Raw genomic sequence first — 22630 nt, forward strand, 5'->3', positions numbered from 1 at the left:
AAATAGGAACTAAATGAAAATAAAACAAATAAAACTAAATCAACCACACACGCGACAAGTGTGAGAGAAGCAGAGATGAGAAAGAAAGGAAACACAAAGCGTGCACACATTGCACTTGTCATGCCAATATATCTAAAGCTCAGAAAGAGGACAGGAAAAAAGAAGAGAAAGAGAGAAGGAGAAGGAGAGAGAAAACTATTTCACATTTGCATGCAATCAAAAATAAAAATACCAAACAAACATCAAAATAATAATATAAAAAAAAATCAAAACCAAACAGAAATGTCCCCAAGACCTCTAACCCAAAACACATGGAGAATGATGAGGGATGGAAGGACAAGGAGGGAGAGGAGCAAGTGAATCTTGGGTATTTTGCTTAGATATTGTTAGTAGCTAAAGGGGAAGATGGAGGAATGTAGATTGAAGCCAGGAGGAGACGAGCGAGTCACCAGACGTGGACATGCCATGCAGAGTGTGTACTGAAACAAACAACTGGCTGAGCTCCTGTCCGCCACGGCAGGTAGAGGCCAGAGAGAGAAAGAGAGAGAGAGTGAGAGAGAGAGCAAGAGGGAGGAGAAGAAGGAGAGAAAGAGGAGGGAGGGAAGTGGGGAAAAATAGGAGGAAGAGGACAACTTCGGCCAGTTTGCCTGTAATAGCCGTTGCCACAACAAAAGGATGAGAGAAAAAGAGAGCCTTCACCACCACGGACTAGAGGCCCTGCAATGGTTCTGATCTAGAAACCTTCAGAGTGAAAAAAAAAAAACCAAAAAAACAAAAAGGGAGGAAAAAGCAAAATGAAAACCGAAACAAAAAAGACAGCTAGCTTAAAAGCAAGGGACAAAATCCCCAATAATTTATCACTAGAATGGAAAAGAGAAACTAAAGTGGGAAGTAAGGAAAGCAATGAAAGAAAATGCCCAAACCCCATTTCCAGAAGAGCTGTGTTAGTTGGTTTTGTTGCTCATTTTCCATTGAAAAAGAGGAAAAGCAAAAAAAAAAAAGGAAAAAAAAAAGAAAAAGGAAGAAAAGGAAAAAGGAAGAAAAAGGAAAAAGAAAGAAAAAGGAAAAAGAAAAAAAAGGAAAAAGAAAGAAAAATTAAAAAGGAGGGAGGGGAAACAAAAGTGTTTTCAATGAAATGAAAACAAAATTAAAGGAAGAGGTAGGTATAAAAGGGGGGTGGGGTGGGAGGGGAAGAGGGGGTTGGGGGAAGGAAAAGGCAGGTAACACACGGCAAACCCAAAAAAAGAGACAATAAGAATGATATCTACCAGACAATGTAGTTTGTTTACCATAGCGTGTCCAATGCCTGAGTGCTTTGCGGAAAAGGGGGAAGAAAGGAAATTAAAAAATCGTGAACAGAACGATTGTTAATTAAAATAACTAAAAGCAAAGATGAGTCGTTAGGGTGTTAGTACATTAGTTGGTTAGTAAAAATGACACATTGCATGAATGGTCTAGTGTTAGTCTTTCAAAAAAAGGTGTGGGGCACCTGAGACACACGACGTGAGAAAGAGGACAATATGACCAGGACTCTATGGGGAACCATGCCATCTAGTCTGTAAAGAGGAAGGGTGCCACCTACTCTTCCCACCCTGGTATTAGTCATTAACTTCAATCCTCCTATATATTACCCAAGACTGCAACAAAGTTAAAATAATGCAATACTTACTCTTCAAATGCCCATCAAAGTGTTCCCTTGAATAAGAATATTACCCTTAGAGACGTACGCGCGCACAATAGACAGTTCACCCCTTCAGCACAAATCCAACCAAGACTCCCTTCTTCCACCCACTACCACCCACCTACATTCCTGCTCCTTTTCCAAGCCTCACTACCCTCAAGTGTTGCAGAGTATCACAAGCAGGCCAATATTTCCTTTGACTTGAGGATACAGACGAAGATGAGTCCAAGACTTTGAGTGTTCCTTCCAAGTTTCCCAATCTGCAGGTTTCTTTAACAGCAGGTGAGTTTGTGAGTTTCAGGAGAAGCACACAAAAATGCTTGTGCTTGGCTGTAGGCTGTAGCTCACTTGTATCAACTGAGTCTATCAGAACTGAACCTCTCCTACTGTAAGAAGAAATGTGTTGAGTAACTGTGTAAGTAGAATTGCATCACTTTGTGTCAAGGCTGAAGACAGAAGATGGACAAGATTTGTGTCTCTCCTGTTATACTGCATCCATGTTACCAAGGAGCTAGGAGAATTCACCACTTAGATGGGTTTAGCAGGACTTTGCAGATGTTTTATTAATTCCTCCCAAGGCATGCAGATGACAGCTGTTTGAACCTACATATTATTTCTTGTTTCTTTTTTTAGCAGCTGGAGAACTCAAGACCTTTATAGCAGATTTTGCACGGTGAGTAGATTCAGTATTAATATCAAAGTGGAGCTCATGGAGGCTCCGAGTCCTTGTTCCAGGTTAAATGAAGTTGGAAAGAACTATCCTAAATCACACAGGCAAGGCCTACACTGTTTCATGTAAAAATGTTCTTACAAATTTCAGAGACTTGTACACTGACTAAGGAAATGAGTTTTGTGAAACCTTTGTGGCAATGAACATATAGTCCTAAGCCTGTTTTATTTGTCTATGGTGATGAAATAATATTAAAAAATCCTGTCTTTGTCAAGGAAGTCTCACTCACTGTGTTAGTAAATACACTTTTACAAGCCAGGGAACTGGAGTGTGGGATGAAGGGAAGAGCATGCTAAAAATGAGGCAGATCTGCAGCTCTGAAGACAGACATGGAAAGTCTGACTTTCAGTCTCCTCTTCTCTTCCCATCACAGCACACCACCCCTAAACACTCTGAAAGCCCTGCTAAAACACAGCCACGACCAAATTCCTAGCAAAGGTTTCTCACAAGGCAGAAAGGGCTTCATTTTAATTATAATAATAAGATAAATAAACAAGGAGATTTGCTTTGACATTAATAATCGCTAGTCAAGGGAATCCGTGGGTTCACTTGGTTTGTCTCTACGGAGATTAACTGCTGTGATACTCATTTGATCTTAAAAAAACCCAGCCCTTAGTACTCACTTAGATTAGATACAAAACATCCAACAATTCAAAAATATGCTGGGCAAAAGTCCAACTATTTAACGTTCTGCCCTAATTCATGAAGCAAAAAAAATATGTAAATCCTCCTCCTTCTCCTATCCCCCAAAAAAAGAGCAGAAGAAAAGCCTACATGGCATCCTGAAGCTACTGATAACCCATTTACCTTGAACTGGCTTAGGTTTTGAGCTTCATCTTGAAATTCTTAATTATTATTTTAAGTTCCTTTTAAAGAAAAATATATTTATTTCCAGTGCAGTATTTCCAACCAATTACAAGAAAGCTACTGATTTCCTTAAAAAGCTTCAAAATTCAGGAGCAATCCTTTTTTGTTGAGGTTTTGGTTTGGTTTAGAGGTGTTGGGGTTGTTTGAGGAAACGTGAGGATAGCTGGAAACAAGACTCCCAAATCACCTATGTTATACTACAACTTTAAGTCACTAAAGATGAAGAGTAGAAAATTTCTGACATACAAAACTATTTATGATATACAAACTCATATTGGATACAATAAAAGAAAAATGTATAATTATAAATATTCTTTATTACATCTTTTCCACATATGAGGATGTCAAAGGACATCACAGGTTCACAGACTGTCTGAAAAACTGGTTAAGTATTTTACAGGTACACACAGACAAAACCAGGAGACAGAATCTGCTGGAAGCTGCTGTCAGACTGGAGAAAAACTGCTTCGTTCTGTGCTTTATTTAGAATGGTGTGTTCATATTTTGTTTCTTGTTAAATGAAGCATTTAGAAGGTGAAGATACAGTGACCACTCTTAGAGTGTCCTGAAAAATGCCCACAGCAAGTATTCATTAATTATCACTTGTTCAAGTTTTCAATCTCTTCCAAAGTCTTTGTCCTGAAGATTGAAGAGTTTTAAGACTTATTTGATATTACTAGGTAGGAAGAAAAGTCAGGATGCAAAAGGCCTGACAGGAAGGACACAGAATTCAAGGTTTCTCTTTATGGAAAATTGCAGTTAAACTTAACAACGTTCAGAACTACCAGGATCGCTTTTCCTCAAGGCCTCATCGATTATCACTTCTGGGCAGTTTTAGGTTCTGGGTAAATGTCTCAATTTTGAGACTGAATTTGGTGAGAAGTTAAAATACAAGTATCCAGGGAAAAGATGACTCACAAAAAAAAATCCATCCTTCTTGCTATTTATTGGTTGAACTGTATTCTGTCATGCCTGTATATAGTATTGGATGCCAAATCACCTCTGTTACTTGTTTTTAATTCAGACTGGCCTGCCTTTGGAATGAGCCATTCTGCTGAAACATTCTCTCTCTTGCCTAGTCAAGTTGGAGCCTTTAAGAACTCAGAATTGCATTAAAATAGATCAGGAGGACTAAAATTTTGTGGTGCTGCTCAACTGGCAAAGGACTCACCTGCTTTCTAATAACTGTCAAAACACTGTCCTGGTGTAATTAAAGATGAAGAGGCACAGACAAATTTCTGTTTAACCACAAACCAAGAAAAAAAATCACAATCTGAAAGATTAGGAAAGTGAAAACTTCCCACACATAGTTTTGTCTGCAACCCTTCCTCACTTCCCGCCTCTTCAAGATTCAAACCAATCCTGACATGAAGCAAGGATGTGTTTTACTTCAAGCACATTTTCCCATTGAAAATAGATTTCCAACAAAAGTTAAAAAAAAAAAGAAAGAAAAAAAAAGTATGCTTAATTAAACTGACCAGTAAGTTATGCTGAGATATTTAGAGACCAGCCATTCTGAAAGCATCTAAAACTAAAGAGTACATAAAATAAAGCCATATATTCTGACCCTTCCAGCCTGACAAGCCTCAACTAGTTGATGCATCTCCCCCTACTGGACTGACACAAATGTTTGAGGGAAGTAGGATCATTAAGACCCATCCACTGCCTAAGAAATTAGATTTGCATCTGCATATAAAAGTAGTGGAAATAGACTCATCTTGCCATAAATGAGAAACCTCATGAAAGGCTGATGGCCTCTTATCAAAGACCCAGACACCATGAGCACATAGAAATACAGGGATTCACGTGGGAATAACAAGTATCTCCAGCCCCAAACCCAAATATGTAAAATAATTATATGAAATCCCCATAACAGATAAATTATCCACTGACATCCACTAGTGTAGACTGTTTCTGTTCCCTGACACTGGTTATTCTATATTCACAGATACAATTTATCTTACCTACTGTAAAATGTTACCACAAAAGCTTTTTTTGTCAGCAAATGGCATTGTGTAAGCTTAAATAAAACTCTTGAAGGTTGTGTTAATATCCTCACTAAAGAGCAAATAAACAGGTTGTATTGTTTTCAAACACTGATTTCAAAATTGTAGTCTACAAGCTATTTCTGCTGCCTCTACTAATCAGCAAGACAACAAACAGCTCCTATTCACGAGGTAAAATTCACATATCATGCAGGGGATGTGCCTTAGTGACTTGATACATTTGCCAGATTTCAGAGCAAGGTTATTTAATTTAACAATATCTGTTTATATCTGAATTTATATTTTATGAGGAAGTCTTTAGGATTTTTAGACTAACCTACTACCAAATACATCACCTGATAGAGTTCTCTGCTCAGAAAAGCAGCAAGCAGATATGCAAAATTACAGTGGCAAAATCAGAAAAACTTTCCCAAAGTGGAATTGTAGGGTGCTGGATTGATCTGGGTTTGCTTGACTTTTATGATTCTTCCGTTTTTCCAGTCCTGACAGCCAACAGATGAGTCTCATAGGTAGAGACACCAGGGGGAAAAAAAGTAGAATCTCATTATAGAAAGAAGGGGAGGGAAACCAAAAGAAGCAAAGAAGAACAGAGAATCAAGAAGACTCAGAAACACTCCAGCCAATTAATTCCAAAGCTTTAAAGTTAAGAAGATTACACACATACCCACCAGCCTGCATACCTGCACAGTCACATGCACACATAAGGAAGAGTAAATGAAAAACAAAAGACTTGAAGAATTAGAATTATGACATCATGGCAATGGTTAAACCAATTAACGAAACTGAAAGAATAAGAGGAGAGGTGTAGAGTCTTGGCTGTTGTTGGAAAAAGTTTCTGTTTTCACAGTAATTAAATGCAACATGAAAATTACAGATAAGATTGAATCATAAGTGAGGAAATAATAAAATATATTTTAAGAAAAAAAGGAGAACAGAAAAAGATAAAAGGAAAAGAGAGATGAAAGTAATGTCAGAAGTTTTTATTAAATCAAACTGGGGAAAATAAAAGAAAATTAATAAAGTGGAAATGAAGATATTGCACTAGGGATAAGTTCTCATCAACTAATGTTTTTTTCCACTGTCTTTTAGATACCAAGATCCAGCAAAGATGGAGAAACTCTTGCAATTCCACTGAGCATCCCCACTTGTCTATTACTCTCTCCCACCTGCTTTCCCAGTTCAAGAGAACCAAAATTTCCCCAGCGTTTTCTCCCTTTGACCATTACCTGCCGCAGGTTGCGTGTCACCTTAACGTCATGCCATGCGTTGTCATTAAACTTGCCATTGACTGGCTCCACGATGGCCTCGAAGGCCCCAGACCCCAGGTTGATGACCAGCGAGACGGCGCCATCTTTCAGGGCCAGGTTGACATAATCAGCTGACTTGCCGGTGTGCAGAATGAGGCCGTTGCGTTGCCAAGTCTTGAAGGAGAGAGTGATCTCGTCGCTGCTGCTCTGGATGGGGTTTTGCGACAGGTCATAGCAAAGGTATTCAGAACCACGGAAGGTGGCCATGTTCTCATCTCGCGCTGGAAAAGAAGGAAAATAAAGGCCTGTTCAGCAGTCAGCCAAGAAGAGATTTAAGACTGTCATGAAATTTCTAAGCAATCCCACAGCACTCTTAATGCTCTATACAACTATATATCATCACGTGCTAATGACTGTACAGCTCCTCTTGTGAGACGGCTATCAAGAGAATTAACAGCAAGGTCTTTGGTACCAAAGAACTCCAGCACTCCATTTTCAGTTTTACTGCAGCACTGTGACCATAGGGACTGTTCAAAAGTATGCAGCAGAGTCTAGGAAAAGTATATTTAATGACACTGCTACAAGACACTTCCCATCTTTCCTTTTTGGAGAATGATGGAAAACTCTGCTACTCATAACATGGCCATCACATACACGCTGTTCCGAAGAACCAAACATTTCCCAAGGATCAGTATTTAGATTCATCAGTAATATTGTCTGACTTTATCTTAACCTATCTGCCAGGTAATTTAAAGACAGGTATCAGAATATAATCGTGACAGAGCTCCCTCTTTCTCTCAGCTGAATGAGAGATCAAGCAGAGAAGACAGCCACAAAAAGCATCCCTTAGTTTCCTTTTCTGAAGAGCATGAGACATAAAACATTCTGTCCACAGACATAAGTAATGATGTTGCTGGTAAACACTTCCCAGAACTTCACCTGTTTGATCACCTTATCCAGAAAATCTGTACTAGACAAGCATCTTTTTCATACAGCAAAAATAAACATTGGGAAATTATTCACAGCACATGACAGGAAATATTTTGTCATTAGGAAAAAAATATCTTAGGTACAGTAAGGAAAATGACTGAACTAGTTTCTTAGCTACCAGAGGCAGCATTTCAATAGTGTAAAAATCCTTTGTGTGGGCTGGAAGTCTGCTTCCCAGTATCTGGTCTTCCACAGTCATTCAGAGCCAGCTCTGCTGCTGTGCTGTGCTCACATGACTTTAGCCCAGTGGATACCCCAATTTTGCCCAGTATAAGAAACACAGGAAGGTGATGGTAAAGCTTACAGGAGGGCTGCCTGATACCCATTCCTACCAGTGCAATCTGGGAGGAAATGGTACTTATAATGGAATCTATACAAACCCCCCTCTCCATTTGTTGCACCTTTCTTACTCCCAGCTGTGAAAGCAAGTCTTAGCATGAGTAACTAACTACATGGTACAAGCAGTCAAGATATCACTGCTTACAATTCACTGCATAAGGCAAGTGTTGATGCTATTGACATTAATAGCACTTTCTGCTTCATTTTGTCTCATTTAGTAACACTAATACAGATTAGTTAGAATTTATTAATACAAGACTGAAGGGAAAACACTCCTCACAGCCATTCTTAAACAACTACATGGTAAAATCTGCACCCTCATAGCATGAAACAGCAGTGACAAAACAGCACAGTGTTGCAACATGAACATATATCATCCCCAAGTGGCAGAGACTTGCAGTCTTGGTTGAGGTTATCACAGAATGAACTTGTAAAAAAATCTAGGCACGTCAAAAGCAGCAGTATTGTGTGTTTGTACTCACGTAAGCATATCTATACACCCCTGTGAGCAAATAGTAAGAAAAATTTCTTCATGCAACGGTACAGATTGGGAATCAAGCAGCTCAGAAGCAGCTCTACAGACGACCCGAGTGCTCCAGTGGACCAGTTGAGCACAAGGCAGCAGTGTCTGCCTGCTCAGCAAAAGCCAGCCATATCCAGGACTGTACTACCAAGAACGCAGCCAGCAGGCTGAGGAAAGCGATTCTTCCTCTAATGAACACTGGAGAGATCACATCAGGAGTAATCTGTCCAGTATTGCACACTCCTGAATAAAAATGGCTTCAACACACTGGGGTGAGTCCAGCAAAGCCACCACAGCACTCAAGGTGCCAGAGTACATGATGTGGATGGAGAGACTGAGAGACCTGGGTTTCTTCTGCCTCAGGGAGAGACAACATAAGGGAGATCTTATTGCTCTCTGCAACAGCTTCACAGGAGAGCATGGAGAAGATGAGGCCAAATGCTTCTCAGAAGTCTGAAGAAGAATGATAAGAGGCAACAGCAGAGCAAGAATACAAGAAATTTTCACTCTATACAAAAAATGCTTCATCTTGAGGATGGTCTGTGGGAAGAGGGTACTATTACAATGGTCAAACACTAGGAATGGCCTAGAGAGCCTGTGAAATCTCCATCTTTAGAAATATTAAAACTTGGTTATGCACAGTCCTGTGCTGCCTGCTGTAGCTGGACCTCCTCTGAGCTGTTGGTTAGACTACGTGGGCCTCTGGAGGTCCCTTCCACATTACTTGCTTCTGTGATTCTATTCTGAACACATTTAACTACCACCAAGGAGTGCATGTGCTTGTGTTAGTGTTCAACCGGCCTAAGCACAGAGGGCTGATACTGATTGCAGTTCTGGAAGTCAGAGCCGAGCACTTAGCAACCCTCCTCACAATGATAATTCCCCTGCCTAGCCACTCCTGATTCATCAGAAGGGAACGTGTTACAATCAAGTTGGACACATGCTCTATGTACCTGCAGGTAATTCCCATCAAACAGCCAGCATCTGAGGGCAGGAGTCAAACACAATCATTATGACTGAGCCTTTTTCCCCCAGCTGCAGATGTGTGAAGAAGTGAATACACATTTGATGTCTTTGGGAAGGGAGGCGTGGGGGGTTGATTGTTCACTCAGTACAAGGCATATTAACAGGGCTCATTTTCACTTTCTCATTCACTTAGATGAAATCTCACTGGTCTACTGAGTACAAAGAAGAAGGTAAAGAGTAGATTAGAAGTCTAAATGGCAATTTAAGGCAACCACTGCAGACTCATCAAAACAGAGCAGAGAAAATTCAGAGGGATATTACTCTTACCTGTACCACTGGTTTTAATATAAGGTGCTATCAACCTGTCTCTGTGTGCAACTATGTGCCTGTTTTTCCCAGTCATCTACTGATGACCCTTGTCACAGATGGGATTGCAGACCTGAACCATCTTTGTAGCCTTCCTGTTCTCTGGAGAATGTCACCTATTTCTGTTTCACGTGCTGTTATGGACTTTTTTCCTTCCCCCTGCAGCTGCTCTGCATAGATATTCAAATTTGCAAATCACACACTAAAGCATCTCTGGCCTTCTCTGGCCGATCCAAAGTCACACCTCTCCACTGCATGTCTTATAAACACAATTCCCAAGATCAACTTACGCTCTAAAATTGTGTTCTCCAAAACACCAATTCCTAAATGGATAACCAGTGGTCATGTGGATGCCTGGTCTCCCAGCTTCATGAAAGGCTTCAGCACGCAGATGAGGATCTAATTCCTCAAGACTCTGACTATGTCCTCAAGCTACCAAACAGTCAGGCCACAGCAAAGGCTATTTACCAAGCACAGCCCTTCCATGCTGTCCTACCTGTTAGGACACTGACATATGAGATGGCTATGACCATAAACACATGAGAATCACACGACACAATAGAAGGGAAAAAGAGATACAAGTTCTCTTCACAAATGTATGAAGAGAAAAATCCCTAAGTAAGCTGCAGGCCTCCCAGTATTTCCATACAATTTTAGGTACAGTCTAGTGACACCTGGAAGAGAGAGAGTGGTGAACTGCTGGTTGTTCGCTCATGGCCCTTGTGTAGTACTTTTCTGTAGGCTCTACAAATTGCAGTGGTATTTGTGTCTTCTATATTCTTTAAACATGAGTGGTGTATCAAGGAACTTCTGCATAGCAGCACAGCAAACCTAGAATAGCTAAACTTAAAATCCAAATCAAAGTCAGCAGCAATCCTTGGTTTATATCACATGAAGCAACAGATCAAACTCTAGTTTTATGGGGGTGTGAAACTCTCTGTATATATTAAGTGGTATTAACTTGAATTCATTACCTCATTTTTCAAGTGTGACCATGCAACTCTATAAAATAATATTTACTTAAAACAGTATTTAGAGTATTTGCAAACTTCTGGTTTATGCATGATTTGCAAGCTTTAATTTTTAACTGTCAATACCAGACAAATTCACAAAAATCAGAATCTGAGAGCAGGGTACCACATGTAAGCAACTAAATCTTCTAATATTAACCTAAACCCATTATTTATTTTCTAACACATTCACATAACTAAACAAAGCCCATGCAAGACAAGTGATGCAAATGAAAAGCAATTGCTCACTGACAATTGACTGATATCCAGCCAGTCCCTAGGCAATGGACCCTGGCCAACTTTCTCCCTAGTTTATATGTTAAGCATGACTACATTTAATACAGAATCTCTCTTTGGTCAGCTGGGGGCAGCTGTTTTGGCTGTGTCCCCTCCCAGCTTTTTGTGCACCCTCAGTCTGCTCACTGGTGGGAAGGTATTAGGAGCAGAAAAGGCCTTGACTTAGTGTAAGCTCTGCTCAGCAATAACTCAAGCATCCCTGAATTAGCAAGACTGTTTCCAGCACGAATCCAAAACATAGCCCCACACCACCCACTATGAAAAAAAAAAAAAGATATTTCTACCCCAGCCAAAACCAGCTGTAGTAAACTACAGCTACACAGAAGGCCTGAGTGCAAGGAGGTAAAAGAAGGCAGAAGTCTCACTGTTAGCATTAGTGCTGCTGCTTGAATGATGGACCATCCTCACCTGAGGACATGCTAATGGACACGATTATGAACATACTGCAATCAGGCATCAGCAATGCTTTCAACAGCAGAAACATTTAACACAAGGAAACTATCTAATTTAGTTCTGATAGGATGACTGGCTAACATCATGATGCTAGCAAGCATAACTGAACTGTGTTTCTGGGCAAACATTTTGCAGTTGTTTTCCTGTACTGTTGAAATTCACAGGTACTCCTCCTTTCTATACTAATCCTTACATCATGAAAAATAAACCTAACATTTTAAAATTCCATCTGAGCTGCAGGAAATCTTTTTACTTGAGTCATAACAGAGTCTGAAAAGAATAAACTCTACATATGAACTATGTGTACTAAGGGGGAAAGAGACCGAGAATCTATTCTAGGTGATGAGGTGTGGGAGATCAAGACCTCACTTTCCAAAGGATGCAGCAGAACCTCTGTCTGGGGAAATTCTCAGGAGCTGTACTAGGGGGTAATTCTGCTCTGAGCAGGGTTGTCCTGAGAGTCACCTATAATGGCTATGATCCTCAACTACCTTACAGAACAATGCATGGTTTATGTTCCAAGACACCATCTCGTGTATCTGATGTTCCCTCAGAGGTTAGAGTAGGAGAAACTGTACATCAAATGTCACAGAAAGTAAGTCAGCCAGCACCTCTGAAGGACAAAAAAGGCTAATTATTTCCATCACCCTCCTGAAGAGTTGTCCAATGAAACCCTAATGAAAGCCTTCAGAAGTGGTCAAAGCAGCTCACCCGGATTCACGTTCTCAAAACAAAGCTGCATAATTTTCTAACAATCAGGCTGTTAAAGATGGTGACACTCCAATAATAGCTAAACAGCAGATTACTGCATCTCCCGTTAAGTTGTCTAAATCCTTTGGTTGCATTCCTCTTTTATAGCCTTTGGGCAGGAAAAATAATACATCCAAATAGTTCTGGTTTTTCTAGTCTGATCATTTTTCACACCACTCAACTGACTCAATGACACCATTAATTAAACCCTCTCATAAGGTCCCATGCTCTCTCTCACACATACAGAGTTTTGTCCTCTTAATAGTCAAAACCAAATATTTGTTTGAAAAGTCTTACAGATGTTATTTAATTATTCAGATGCCTATGAAATAGTGTGCAAGCTGTTCTTCAATGCATGAAGCATCTTCCAAATATCACCAACAGTGACACTGTTATGTGGAAGCTTTGAGAGTCATATACACAAGCTGTAAAGTAGGAAAGTTTAAGTCACCTTTACATCACAATGAGATGGCTGAATCCATTGCATTGCTAAAAACCTTAGAAAAATAATGTTACTTCCAACTTCCATGAAATTATGGGAATAAATTGGCAGAAGTAAAAACATGTTTGCTGTTGGAAAATCACAGAAAGGTTATAATGGAGAAGATTAAGTGCTGAGCTGGAGTCTCACAGTACTTTCATAGCACTTTCCCAAATGCTTACTAGCTTTAAACCATTCCAGGTAACGTTACTGTCATTTATTGTTTCCTCAGGCCTCTCGTTCTCTCTTATTGTGTTTACCTACTTTGTAACTTGGAAGCAGAGAAGAACCAGAGTAACAACATCAGAAATAGCATAGGTAAGAATCAACGTAGGACATCTCTCATCATGTATAAGAGATGCAAAGACCAATGTTAGCCCAGGAGCCCCAAACAACATGCACTCAGGAGTCAGTGCTTAATTCAAATTTTGCCTAGTGTAGCAGCTCTGATATTACTCAAAAAGCTCTTTTATCTCACCAGTAAGAGCAAAAGCAGCATTATGTTACACCAGAGAACGCCAAGTACCTGGCATGAATCACGCCCTCTCCTCTGTTATCTGCAGCTTTACACGCTACCCTTTGAGTGCAAAGGAAAATGCTTGTTAAAAGGTCCTCAAATTTAAGCCCCGAAGAGATCAAGGACACTTGGCAATACAATGACTGTTAGCCCTATTGTCAAACTTGACTTATCTATTATTTCCCTGAGCTCCAAAGCTCTTACTAAACACAGGAGGAAGATACTTTCTCTAAAGATACCACACAAACGCTCTGGAGCTGCAGGTTTCACCTCTGCTTGCTGCCTGTGTCCTTGGATGATGCTCTTTGGACTAGCTCATACACACAGAAGGCTCTGATCCCATAGGCTGCAAACCATGCCTAGGAGATCCAGAACCAGCCCTGCAAAGTGACTTAGGTCTCCTGAAGAATTTAGGCTGCTGCACATCAAAGAGTGAGAGCAAAGGGAGTGGACAAGCATGTGTGTGCTTGTGAGGAATGTCCCCTAGGTGCCTGATCCTCAAACAGCTGCCATGTACTGTCTAATGGAAAACATATAAAGCAGTTTCCATGCACCATATTCACCTATCAGTGACAGAGCTAACAGTCTGTTAGAAGCATGACTGCTTTCTTTCTGGAACATGCACTTCTTATAGATGCAGTTGAAGTTCATACCATCTACACAAATGAAAATTCACACAAATGAAAAGGTATTTTGCTTCTCAGCCCTGGAAAACTCTTGATTTTCTCAACAAGGTATTACTGTCCTCTCAGCTCTTCTGAGAGGAATTAAAAAAATAAAAATATAAAAAAATCAGATGTATGACAGAAAATTTCCACAGAGATTATTTAAACCTAGATTCATCAATACTATGAGCCACAAATTCCCTACTGATTCTCCAAACCACCTTTTCTTTATTTTTCTGAAGGGAAACAAAAAAATTCTGAGGACCCTGAACCCATGTGAATGAACCATTTACTACAGACCTCACTCAGCAGCACCATTTGCTCCAATACCACACAAAACAGCTGAAAGATGCACTCATAATATCTTTTCACTACAATGCTTTGATGAGAACTATATTAGTATGACAATGGTGAAAATTAATAAATAAGAGGTCTGTGGTGACAGGTTGGACTCGGTGATCTTTGAGGTCTCTTCCAACCTTTGTGATACTGTGATGTCTTAAAGAAGTACAGCACAATGGTAGCATATATATATTTTTTAAAACTGCTTACCAGAATTGATCCAAATGACAAACTACAGGTATGGAAGCCAGAACCTGATCATTCTATCCTCGACTTTCCCACTGATTTACTGTGCAACCTGAGGCACTTAATTAACCTCAGCTGTCTCCATCTGTTCTACATAGATAACACAAACACAGTTCCTTGAGACCTATGGGAAAAGAACAACCTATGAGTTTAATAAAACTTCTCTGGAAGACAAGACATGTTCCACATCTATGAAGAGAAAACACACAGTAGTCCAGTGTGTATGGAGTGCATATCCTTCTGTCCACCTGTTTTTCATAGTTTGCTGAGTACAAATAAGTGTGCTGCTATCAGTGTGTGATGCTGCATTCCCTGCCATTTGCAAGGAAACAATAAACTCTGAGTACCAGCCTGACTGTGGCACTATGTACTTCGAGGTGTGCTTCATATTTATGGTCTGATCAGCAGTCATGAGGTCTGTGGTGACAGGTGGGACTTGATGATCTTCGAGGTCTCTTCCAACCTTGGTGATTCTGTGTGTGATTCTGTGGCTGGATATAGAGACCCAAAGAATTTAAAAATCCCATGACAATATTTGCTTAACGCAGAATTAAATTCAACAATTTCATTTTACACTTCCTTAAAAATACATTTCTCAAAACAATAGCACTCCATTTTAAAATAAAAGCATGAAACACATTTGTTTTTCAATGAATGCTGCTGAATAAATCAATGTTAAAAGTAATTTGCCAGAAACAATCTGATATATTCAGATAAATTTACAATTTGTTTTGGTTGAACAAAGTATACTTTTTCCTTTCTATTTCTCTGAACAATTCTGCTGCTCTCCCTCCCAGCCCCAGAAGGTGCAAGAAAAGCAAGGTGCTGCTACTAATTTTGTCTGGGCCCCTCAATTTAAGGACATTGAGACTCTTGAACGTGTCCAGAGAAGGGCAATGAGGCTGGGGAGAGGCCTCGAGCACAAACCCTACGAGGAGAGGCTGAAGGAGCTGGGATTGTTTAGCCTGGAGATGCTCAGGGGAGACCTGAAGGGTGGTTGTAGCCAGGAGTGGGTTGGTCTCTTCTCCCAGGCAACCAGCACCAGAACAAGAGGACACAGTCTCAAGCTGCACCAGGGGAAGTTTAGGCTCGAGATGAGGAGAAAGTGCTTCACAGAGAGAGTTGTTAGCTGTTGGAATGGGCTGCCCAGGGAGGTGGTGGAGTCACCATCCCTGGAGGTGTTCACGGAGAGATTGGACATGGCACTTGGTGCCATGGTTTAGTAGTCATGAGGACTCGGGTGACAGGTTGGACTTGGTGATCTTTGAGGTCTTTTCCAACCTTATTGATTCTATGACTCAAGATACCATTGATGCTGGTCTGGGCACAAGGACTCCTCTAGATTCCCCATTGCTGAGCATGGGGGAGGACAATTCCCATTGGTGCTGTATTTACTTTTCCATACGTTTTTATGTTGTTCCACATTTCTTCTAGTTTACATAACTTCCTCATGCATCATTCTAAAACATAAGGATGCTGGTTTCTAAACCTCTCATCCAGCAAAAATATTTCCTTATAGGCTGAACATTCAGAAAAATGCAAACTGACCAGACAGAGATTGCAGCACCAAGAATACAAAACTCAAGAACATATTCACCAGTCCTCCTCTCACAGACCTATCTCTGTAATGGGTTGTTACCCAGCCCTCTGCCCTTCCTGTAGAACACAGGACAGTGCAGCAAGGTAAGAGAATGTGAGTATACAGCTAAGCTCTTCATTCACCAGCTTTTTATCTTACATACTCCACTGAACAAAAGTGCCATTGTTTTATATAAATACAACTGAAGCAATCTGCTTGCCAACAAGGAACTTCATATTCACCACCTGCAACTTATTATTCTTTAGCAGCAATCCGTATCCCAGATGCAATCCCCAAGTTTCACACTAGCTTTACTCTTCTAGTCCATTTAAAACAAACAAACAACAGAAAACAAACACCAAATACAAATTCTGATGCTAAGTATTTAGACCTGTTTGATGTTAGGTATAGATTCAAGAACACTAACACTCAGCTAATAAAGCAGGATGCACTTGTGGAATTTTTGTTGTTTAAAATACAGAAGACAAGGTCTTCTCCAAACTTTCTGACCTTAGCAAAAAGCCATAGCATTAGGGAGAACAATGTTAGGTAGCTATCACAGTCTTCCCTATATATGTGTTAGAATTGGTGCTGCTGCTTGGGAAAAAACGTAGGAACTGTTGGCGTCTTCCACAACTGCAAGAATGAACAAAGAAGATTTACATCAACATTGAGAAAAAGAAAGCTGAAAAGTGCATTCAGAACAAAAGCACATCTAAGGAGCCCAGGGGAAGGAGAAACTCCTGCTTTCACTGAAGGACACTCTTTTAGCAAACTGCTGTAGGCTCTCAACAAAAGGACAGCAGCAGAGAGGTAGTAGTGTCTGTGCACTTGTGTTAGCAGCAGCCTTCCAGCAGGCGTCAGGCTTGCTGTGGAGCAGGGAGCCCTTTGGGCATCCTTCCAGCATTGAAGTGAGAGCAGAAAAATAGTTAACACTAATCACTGTAATAACACAATAATGATCCACAAAATTATACTTTTCAATAGCAGTGAGCGGTATTGAAAGCCATGCCCATGGGAAAGGGGAGGTGCATGGAAGGCGAAAAGCAAAAGTGAGGTGGGAGAGAGATGCAAAGTGGGCAAAGCAGTGTGTGAGACTGATGATACACAGAGACTGTGGTTATGTCAGCTCCTCACAGCTTTAGTATTATTGGAGAGTGTGTATGTGTGGAACCCCAATACTGCCACAGTATCAAAATATACCCCCAAATGCCACTACTGTCCTTCATTGATGCTCGTGGTGAGATTTCATTGAAACCATTTATTGAAGTAGCAGTACCCAAACTCAATTTAAGGCACAACAAACCTTCTCAAAACAAAGCCACAAGCAAGGGACTCTTACAAGCTGGCAGACCAGCTTCGGTCAGTAATTATTTAAGGGTGGAAATGTGTCCATTTGTATGCAATGAGGAACAGGCTAGCCTTCTGCTATGTGGATACAGCAGTTGAGTTCATGTGTTTTATCAGGGCAGCAGAGATGCATATGTAGATACAGGCAGTACAGATACAGGCACATCATATTTCTGTGGAACATCAGATAAAGCACATCTGAATAAACACAGTGTGTACACAAAAAGAGATATGCCCTTTGTTACATCATGAAAGGAAGCAGGCATTCATGTGAAGAGATTTACATAGAGCAAGAAACACACAAAACAGGGTTGGAGTGGCTGTGCACACATATGTGTAAAACGTGGGAGAATTACATCCTTGTACACTTCACTGTATACATATGAGGGCAGGAATGAAAGGCATCTCCCCCAGTAACTTCAGGGCAACCACATGCGTGGGTTACACACATGGATGTACACAAAGAAAATGGATAATTATCTTGAGCAGGTGTAAATAGAGGAGTGAATGCACACAGTCTTAGAGAGTAAGCGTAGATGTCCAAAGCCCATGAAGGTGTAAGCATGCTGGAAGCACAGCAAGCTCTGGCATTGCACACAGGAGTGAGAGGGAGGCCATGCCAGCGTTTCTGGCGCATGCTCCAACTTCATCCTGGGCTTTTTTCCCTTCGTGTTTTAGGGTTTTTTCTGCGGCAGAGCAGACTCCATGTCTACAGGGAAGGTGCTTAATGAGACAAATCCAATCTCTCGTATGCCTTATCAGTTGTGGACAGGCCTGCTTCTGACAGCTGACCTTTCCCACTGCACGCTGCTGAAAAATCCATACACCACAAACAATTAACACAATGGTGAAAACATAAAGCTGATGGAAGGGAAGACTCTAGACTGTTACAGACAATAGGGAGAGAGTGATACACATAAAAATGACAGAGAGCAGCCATACAAGGAGGTTTGATTCCACCTTATTTTGCTACGCACACATTTTATTACCTCTTTTGCAGTATGACTGTAGCAAAGCTGTGTGCAAAAACAAGGCCCATGTAACACAAGAAAGGAAGGAAAGCCAAGAGGACTCTATTGGTATATAATTTCATTAAGCCCACACACAAGTAAATACATATCTGTATAAATATATGCAAAGCTGATAGAAAGAGCATAGTTCCTCACAAAACAAGGAAAAACATATTAAAAGCAAGGGAGAAAAAGCACACAGTGCAGAAGAGGGGAAGACAAACATCACCCTGCTGTCATATACCTCTGCTGCTGTGGAACTAGTTCCTAACAGTATACAGATAAATACATTCATTATAAGAAGTAAACTGAGTATATATGAGTTAGGAACCTCAAATATAATACACCCTATCAAATGGTCTCTGATGATGATGACAAGGAGGCTTGTCTCAAGGACAGTAGGACTCCAGTTCCAAGTAAACAGAAGACTGTTTCTGTTGGAAGGCATCAACACCTGTACAAAGTGTATGGGCTCATCAGTTGTCCAAAAGATTGGCTACTCAGGAAAGGCTCAGAGAAAATCTGCATGTTCTCAGCAATGCTGACGTTGCTGAGTGAGACTTGGGCAAACCACACACACTGCATTTTCTGAAGTTTCTCTTCACTGATATGATTTCCCATAATACATGCATGACACCAACATGCCTGAAGATCAAGACCAACATACCTCAAACAATAAGAGCAAAACCTAGGCACACAGAATTCACATGCTAACTTGAAAGAGCAGACATCAATTTTTGCACAGTAGACACCCTCCATACGCAAAAGACAGAGTTGCCTACTATTATCAAATGTTTAGGTCGTTCACTGTCACTGCATTTCAGTAACAGAGACTCTAAAAGGGAGATGCTTTTGCATTTTACAAACTCCCTAACTGTACAGTAGCATAGGGGTTAGATGATGCTCACAAAACAAAAGTTTGCCAGAAGTGCCACAAAAGTCATTTGGACACAGCATCCAATTCATCTATGCACTTGCGGAAAACTAAACTTGTTATTAAGGATTTTACATGCCATCCAGACACGCCTGAGAAACAGTTGTGGGTTGAGAAGCACAGGAAGTAATTTGAGGTCAGAGAGGGAAACTCAGCAGCGCAACAGATATTTCACTTTAGCATCTCTGACTAAAACAGATGCTGAGGAACAGAAAAGGTACTTGGGCAAAAGTATTCTGGCTATCCACTGGTAGCATACAAGAGCTCTTCAAACCCCAGCAAACCAAGAAATTTTTGGAAGTAAAAATCAATGTGGAGGGGTTTTTTTATTCCATTGAAAAAGTTATATCATGATTGTAACTATTCCTTGGCTATCGTGAGGAGGAAGTGGCTGGATGTGAGGAGGAAATTCTTCACCATGAGAGTGGTGAAGCCCTGGAATGGGTTGTCTAAGGAAGTGGTTGAGGCCCCGTCCCTGGAGGTGTTTAAGACCAGGCTGGATGAGGCTCTGGCCAACCTGATCTAGTGTGGGGTGTCCCTGCCCATGGCAGGGAGGTTAGAACTAGATGATACCTGTGGTCCCTTCCAACCCTGACTGACACTATGATATACATATTATATCAATCTATTTCAATGCAATAAAAATGGGTGCTTAGTATATACCATAAATCTCTTAAAAGAGTTATCAGCTTGTGTGTTTTCATAGATTTCTGAAATTGTCTATGCTATTTGGAATAATAGATCAGAGCTATGCTATCAGTTCATTCAAAATTAGTAACTTCATACTATCAATGAAGTCACTTTCATATCTTGATGTGACAGCACCAAGAATGAGCCCAACTGTTTTCATTAGTTCAAATTACTGGGTAGCACAATCTTAATAAAGCCCTGTATAAGTTATCAACATTGGATATCAATTAAAACCCATTAAAACCCCCAACCAAATCTGTGCTTCTCTTCAGTATTTCAATTCAAACTCTGAACCCCTTGGCCCTGATAAAAATTAGGAGTAATTTTTTTGGTAAGCAGTGAAGGTACACTGCTGGATGTAAGACAGCGATCATGCTGGTATCTGTGTTCATGTTATTTTCCCTAAGCCTGTTGCTATAAGGTCAGAACTGATGTAATTCTTATTCTTACAAGCAAAACCCAGCTGCTGTAAAAAATGACTTTTCAAATCTCCCTGCAGGAAATGTGGCACAGCCCTTGTGTTACAACTACTATTGAAAAAATCTGTGTTTCTCTTCGAGTTCAGAAAGTGCTGCTGTTCTTTTCCAGGAGCAGAGTTTGCCCTGGAGGGTCTTGATTTCTGTGGGTTTAGGGTTTTTTTAAATACCAAAGACCCCCCTATTCTAATCTAAACACCAGGGGCATTTGTATCATTTATAAATATTTTATAACCCTTGTTTTACCACAGTGTTGTCCCTTTTCAGGCTGTTCCTCAGACTTTAACAGCTCCACTACCACACCATCACTGGGGTCTTACCCTTTTGGAACAGAAAGTTGGTCAGAAGTTTTGGGAAGGAGAAATGTCAGTTTTGATCAAGATCCACAGAGCAAACCCTCATGTATCCTTGCACACAGCCAGGGTGAGGAACCACTGAAGCCCTTTCTTTGTGGAAAGGAAAGGATCCCCACTTTGAAAATACGAGACAATTCTGAAAAGTGTCTTTGCCAAAGCAATCTCCAGGTCCTCCAAGATTAGTGGTCTCTTGACAACTCCCTGGTCAAATGTGCTCAGTTCCAATAAACAGAAATGGTTTGGTTTTTTTCCCTGTAATTGCTCTGTCTGCAACTACTTTGTGGTGTCACAGACAAGCTGGGGTCCTTTTGCACACTACCTCTAGCAACAGAATTTTGGCAGACGAAGTCCTACTAGTACCTTCATAATCCCTTACGGAGCTGCTGCAGGAGGACTGTTGGCAGAATTTGGCCTTGACATGGTAATTTTCAAAGGTATTCTGTTAATTTATATGTCAGTGAAAGGTATAACTTATTTTCTCTAAATTGTGTTGCTTTGCAGAGCTAAGAAAAATAATGGGTGGGGGGAAAGGGAGGGAATTATATATAATTATGCTTATTTATATAACTGATCATTATATACCTATATATGCAGTTTTATCCTTATCTTCAGGAACCTGGACTCAAAAAATAAAGAAGCTCAGTAAATTGTTTGGGGTTTGTTAAATTTTACACAGTTGTTTTCTTGCTTGTAATTATACTTCAACCCCACAACAAAAGGAAACTGCATAACTTAACTACCCTGGGAGGACAATAAAGCAAGAGAACTCCCTGCAAGTAGTACATACCAACACTGAAATCTTTTGCACGGTTATCTGATGGCCTACACTGTTAAACTCTCACACCTGCAGCCCACAGAGGATCATAGTTGTTTCTGCTGCTGTCTAAATACATTTCTGGACTGTCACTTTCCTGCTTCTTTGTACTTTAAACTTCCACAATCTGCTTGGCTTGACACTACCATGATGCATAAAGTGTAAGACAAAGTTTGTGCCCCACTCAACTTCAATGTCTTCTGGCTTTTACTATGAATGCTCATGAAAAAAGAAAAGCTTTCAAGCTGCAGAGATGTCAGCAGACAAATATTGGCACTGACCTTAAGATTTCATAGCATCTGGTAGAAGAAGCTTGTTGGCCCCTATGATTCTGTTTCACAATAGGGGTGAATTAGGAACTCGTTTTCAAAATCTTACAAGAACTGTAGCAACTCCATAAAGTACCTTTGGTTATGAGTAATTCTAGTGTGGTTTAGAAGCATGTGCTAAAATTGCTCCATTTGGCAGAACTGGGGCTGTCAAGCCCCAAAAGACAAAAATGATCCTTGATGGGAATTGTGATCATCAACCAGCTACAAACTCTGATAGTCATGCAAGTGTCAGTCAGAATAGGCTGCAGATCAGGACAGGGACAGCACGGCTAGTCCTACCTATCCATCAAGGTGTTGCACCCCTGCAGGCATATGAGTCTCCAGATTCCATCTGTGTTTGCTTTAACCACTTCTGTAATAGAAAGAATTTGCTACAACCAGTCAAAGTCTTCACTCCAGAGCAGACTGTATCTTGTGTGTATACCTCTGCACCAATATTGCATAACCACTTTCTTAGCTGCAGGGGAGTTTGCAGGGGGAGTTTACAGGGGCAGAAAGAAATTACAGCAATGGGAGAATTAGAGTTTGTACATAAAGCAGTGAACCTGACAGAGGCTGGACACTCATTCTTCTGGGCAGCAGGCAAGCATGTAGAATACATCACATCAGCTAC

At 40.5% G+C, this 22630-nt stretch overlaps 1 protein-coding gene across 33 annotated transcripts in view; it reads right to left on the reverse strand.

Moving 5' to 3' along the window:
* Positions 1-22630, reverse strand: part of NRXN3 (neurexin 3) — a 1013077-nt gene that overhangs the window by 737164 nt on the left and 253283 nt on the right. For 22 of the 33 annotated variants that reach the window (XM_054161980.1, XM_054161977.1, XM_054161954.1 and 19 more), the window contains 2 exons: positions 6511-6812; positions 1290-1313 (listed from right to left, as the gene is read on the reverse strand). In XM_054161980.1, coding sequence (XP_054017955.1) covers positions 1290-1313; positions 6511-6812 — 326 coding nt within the window. The remainder of the gene's footprint in view (positions 1-1289; positions 1314-6510; positions 6813-22630) is intronic. The other 11 variants (XM_054161979.1, XM_054161978.1, XM_054161962.1 and 8 more) reach the window with 1 other exon arrangement.

This window comes from Dryobates pubescens, chromosome 5 (assembly GCF_014839835.1).
Source record: "Dryobates pubescens isolate bDryPub1 chromosome 5, bDryPub1.pri, whole genome shotgun sequence".
NCBI lineage: Eukaryota > Metazoa > Chordata > Aves > Piciformes > Picidae > Dryobates > Dryobates pubescens.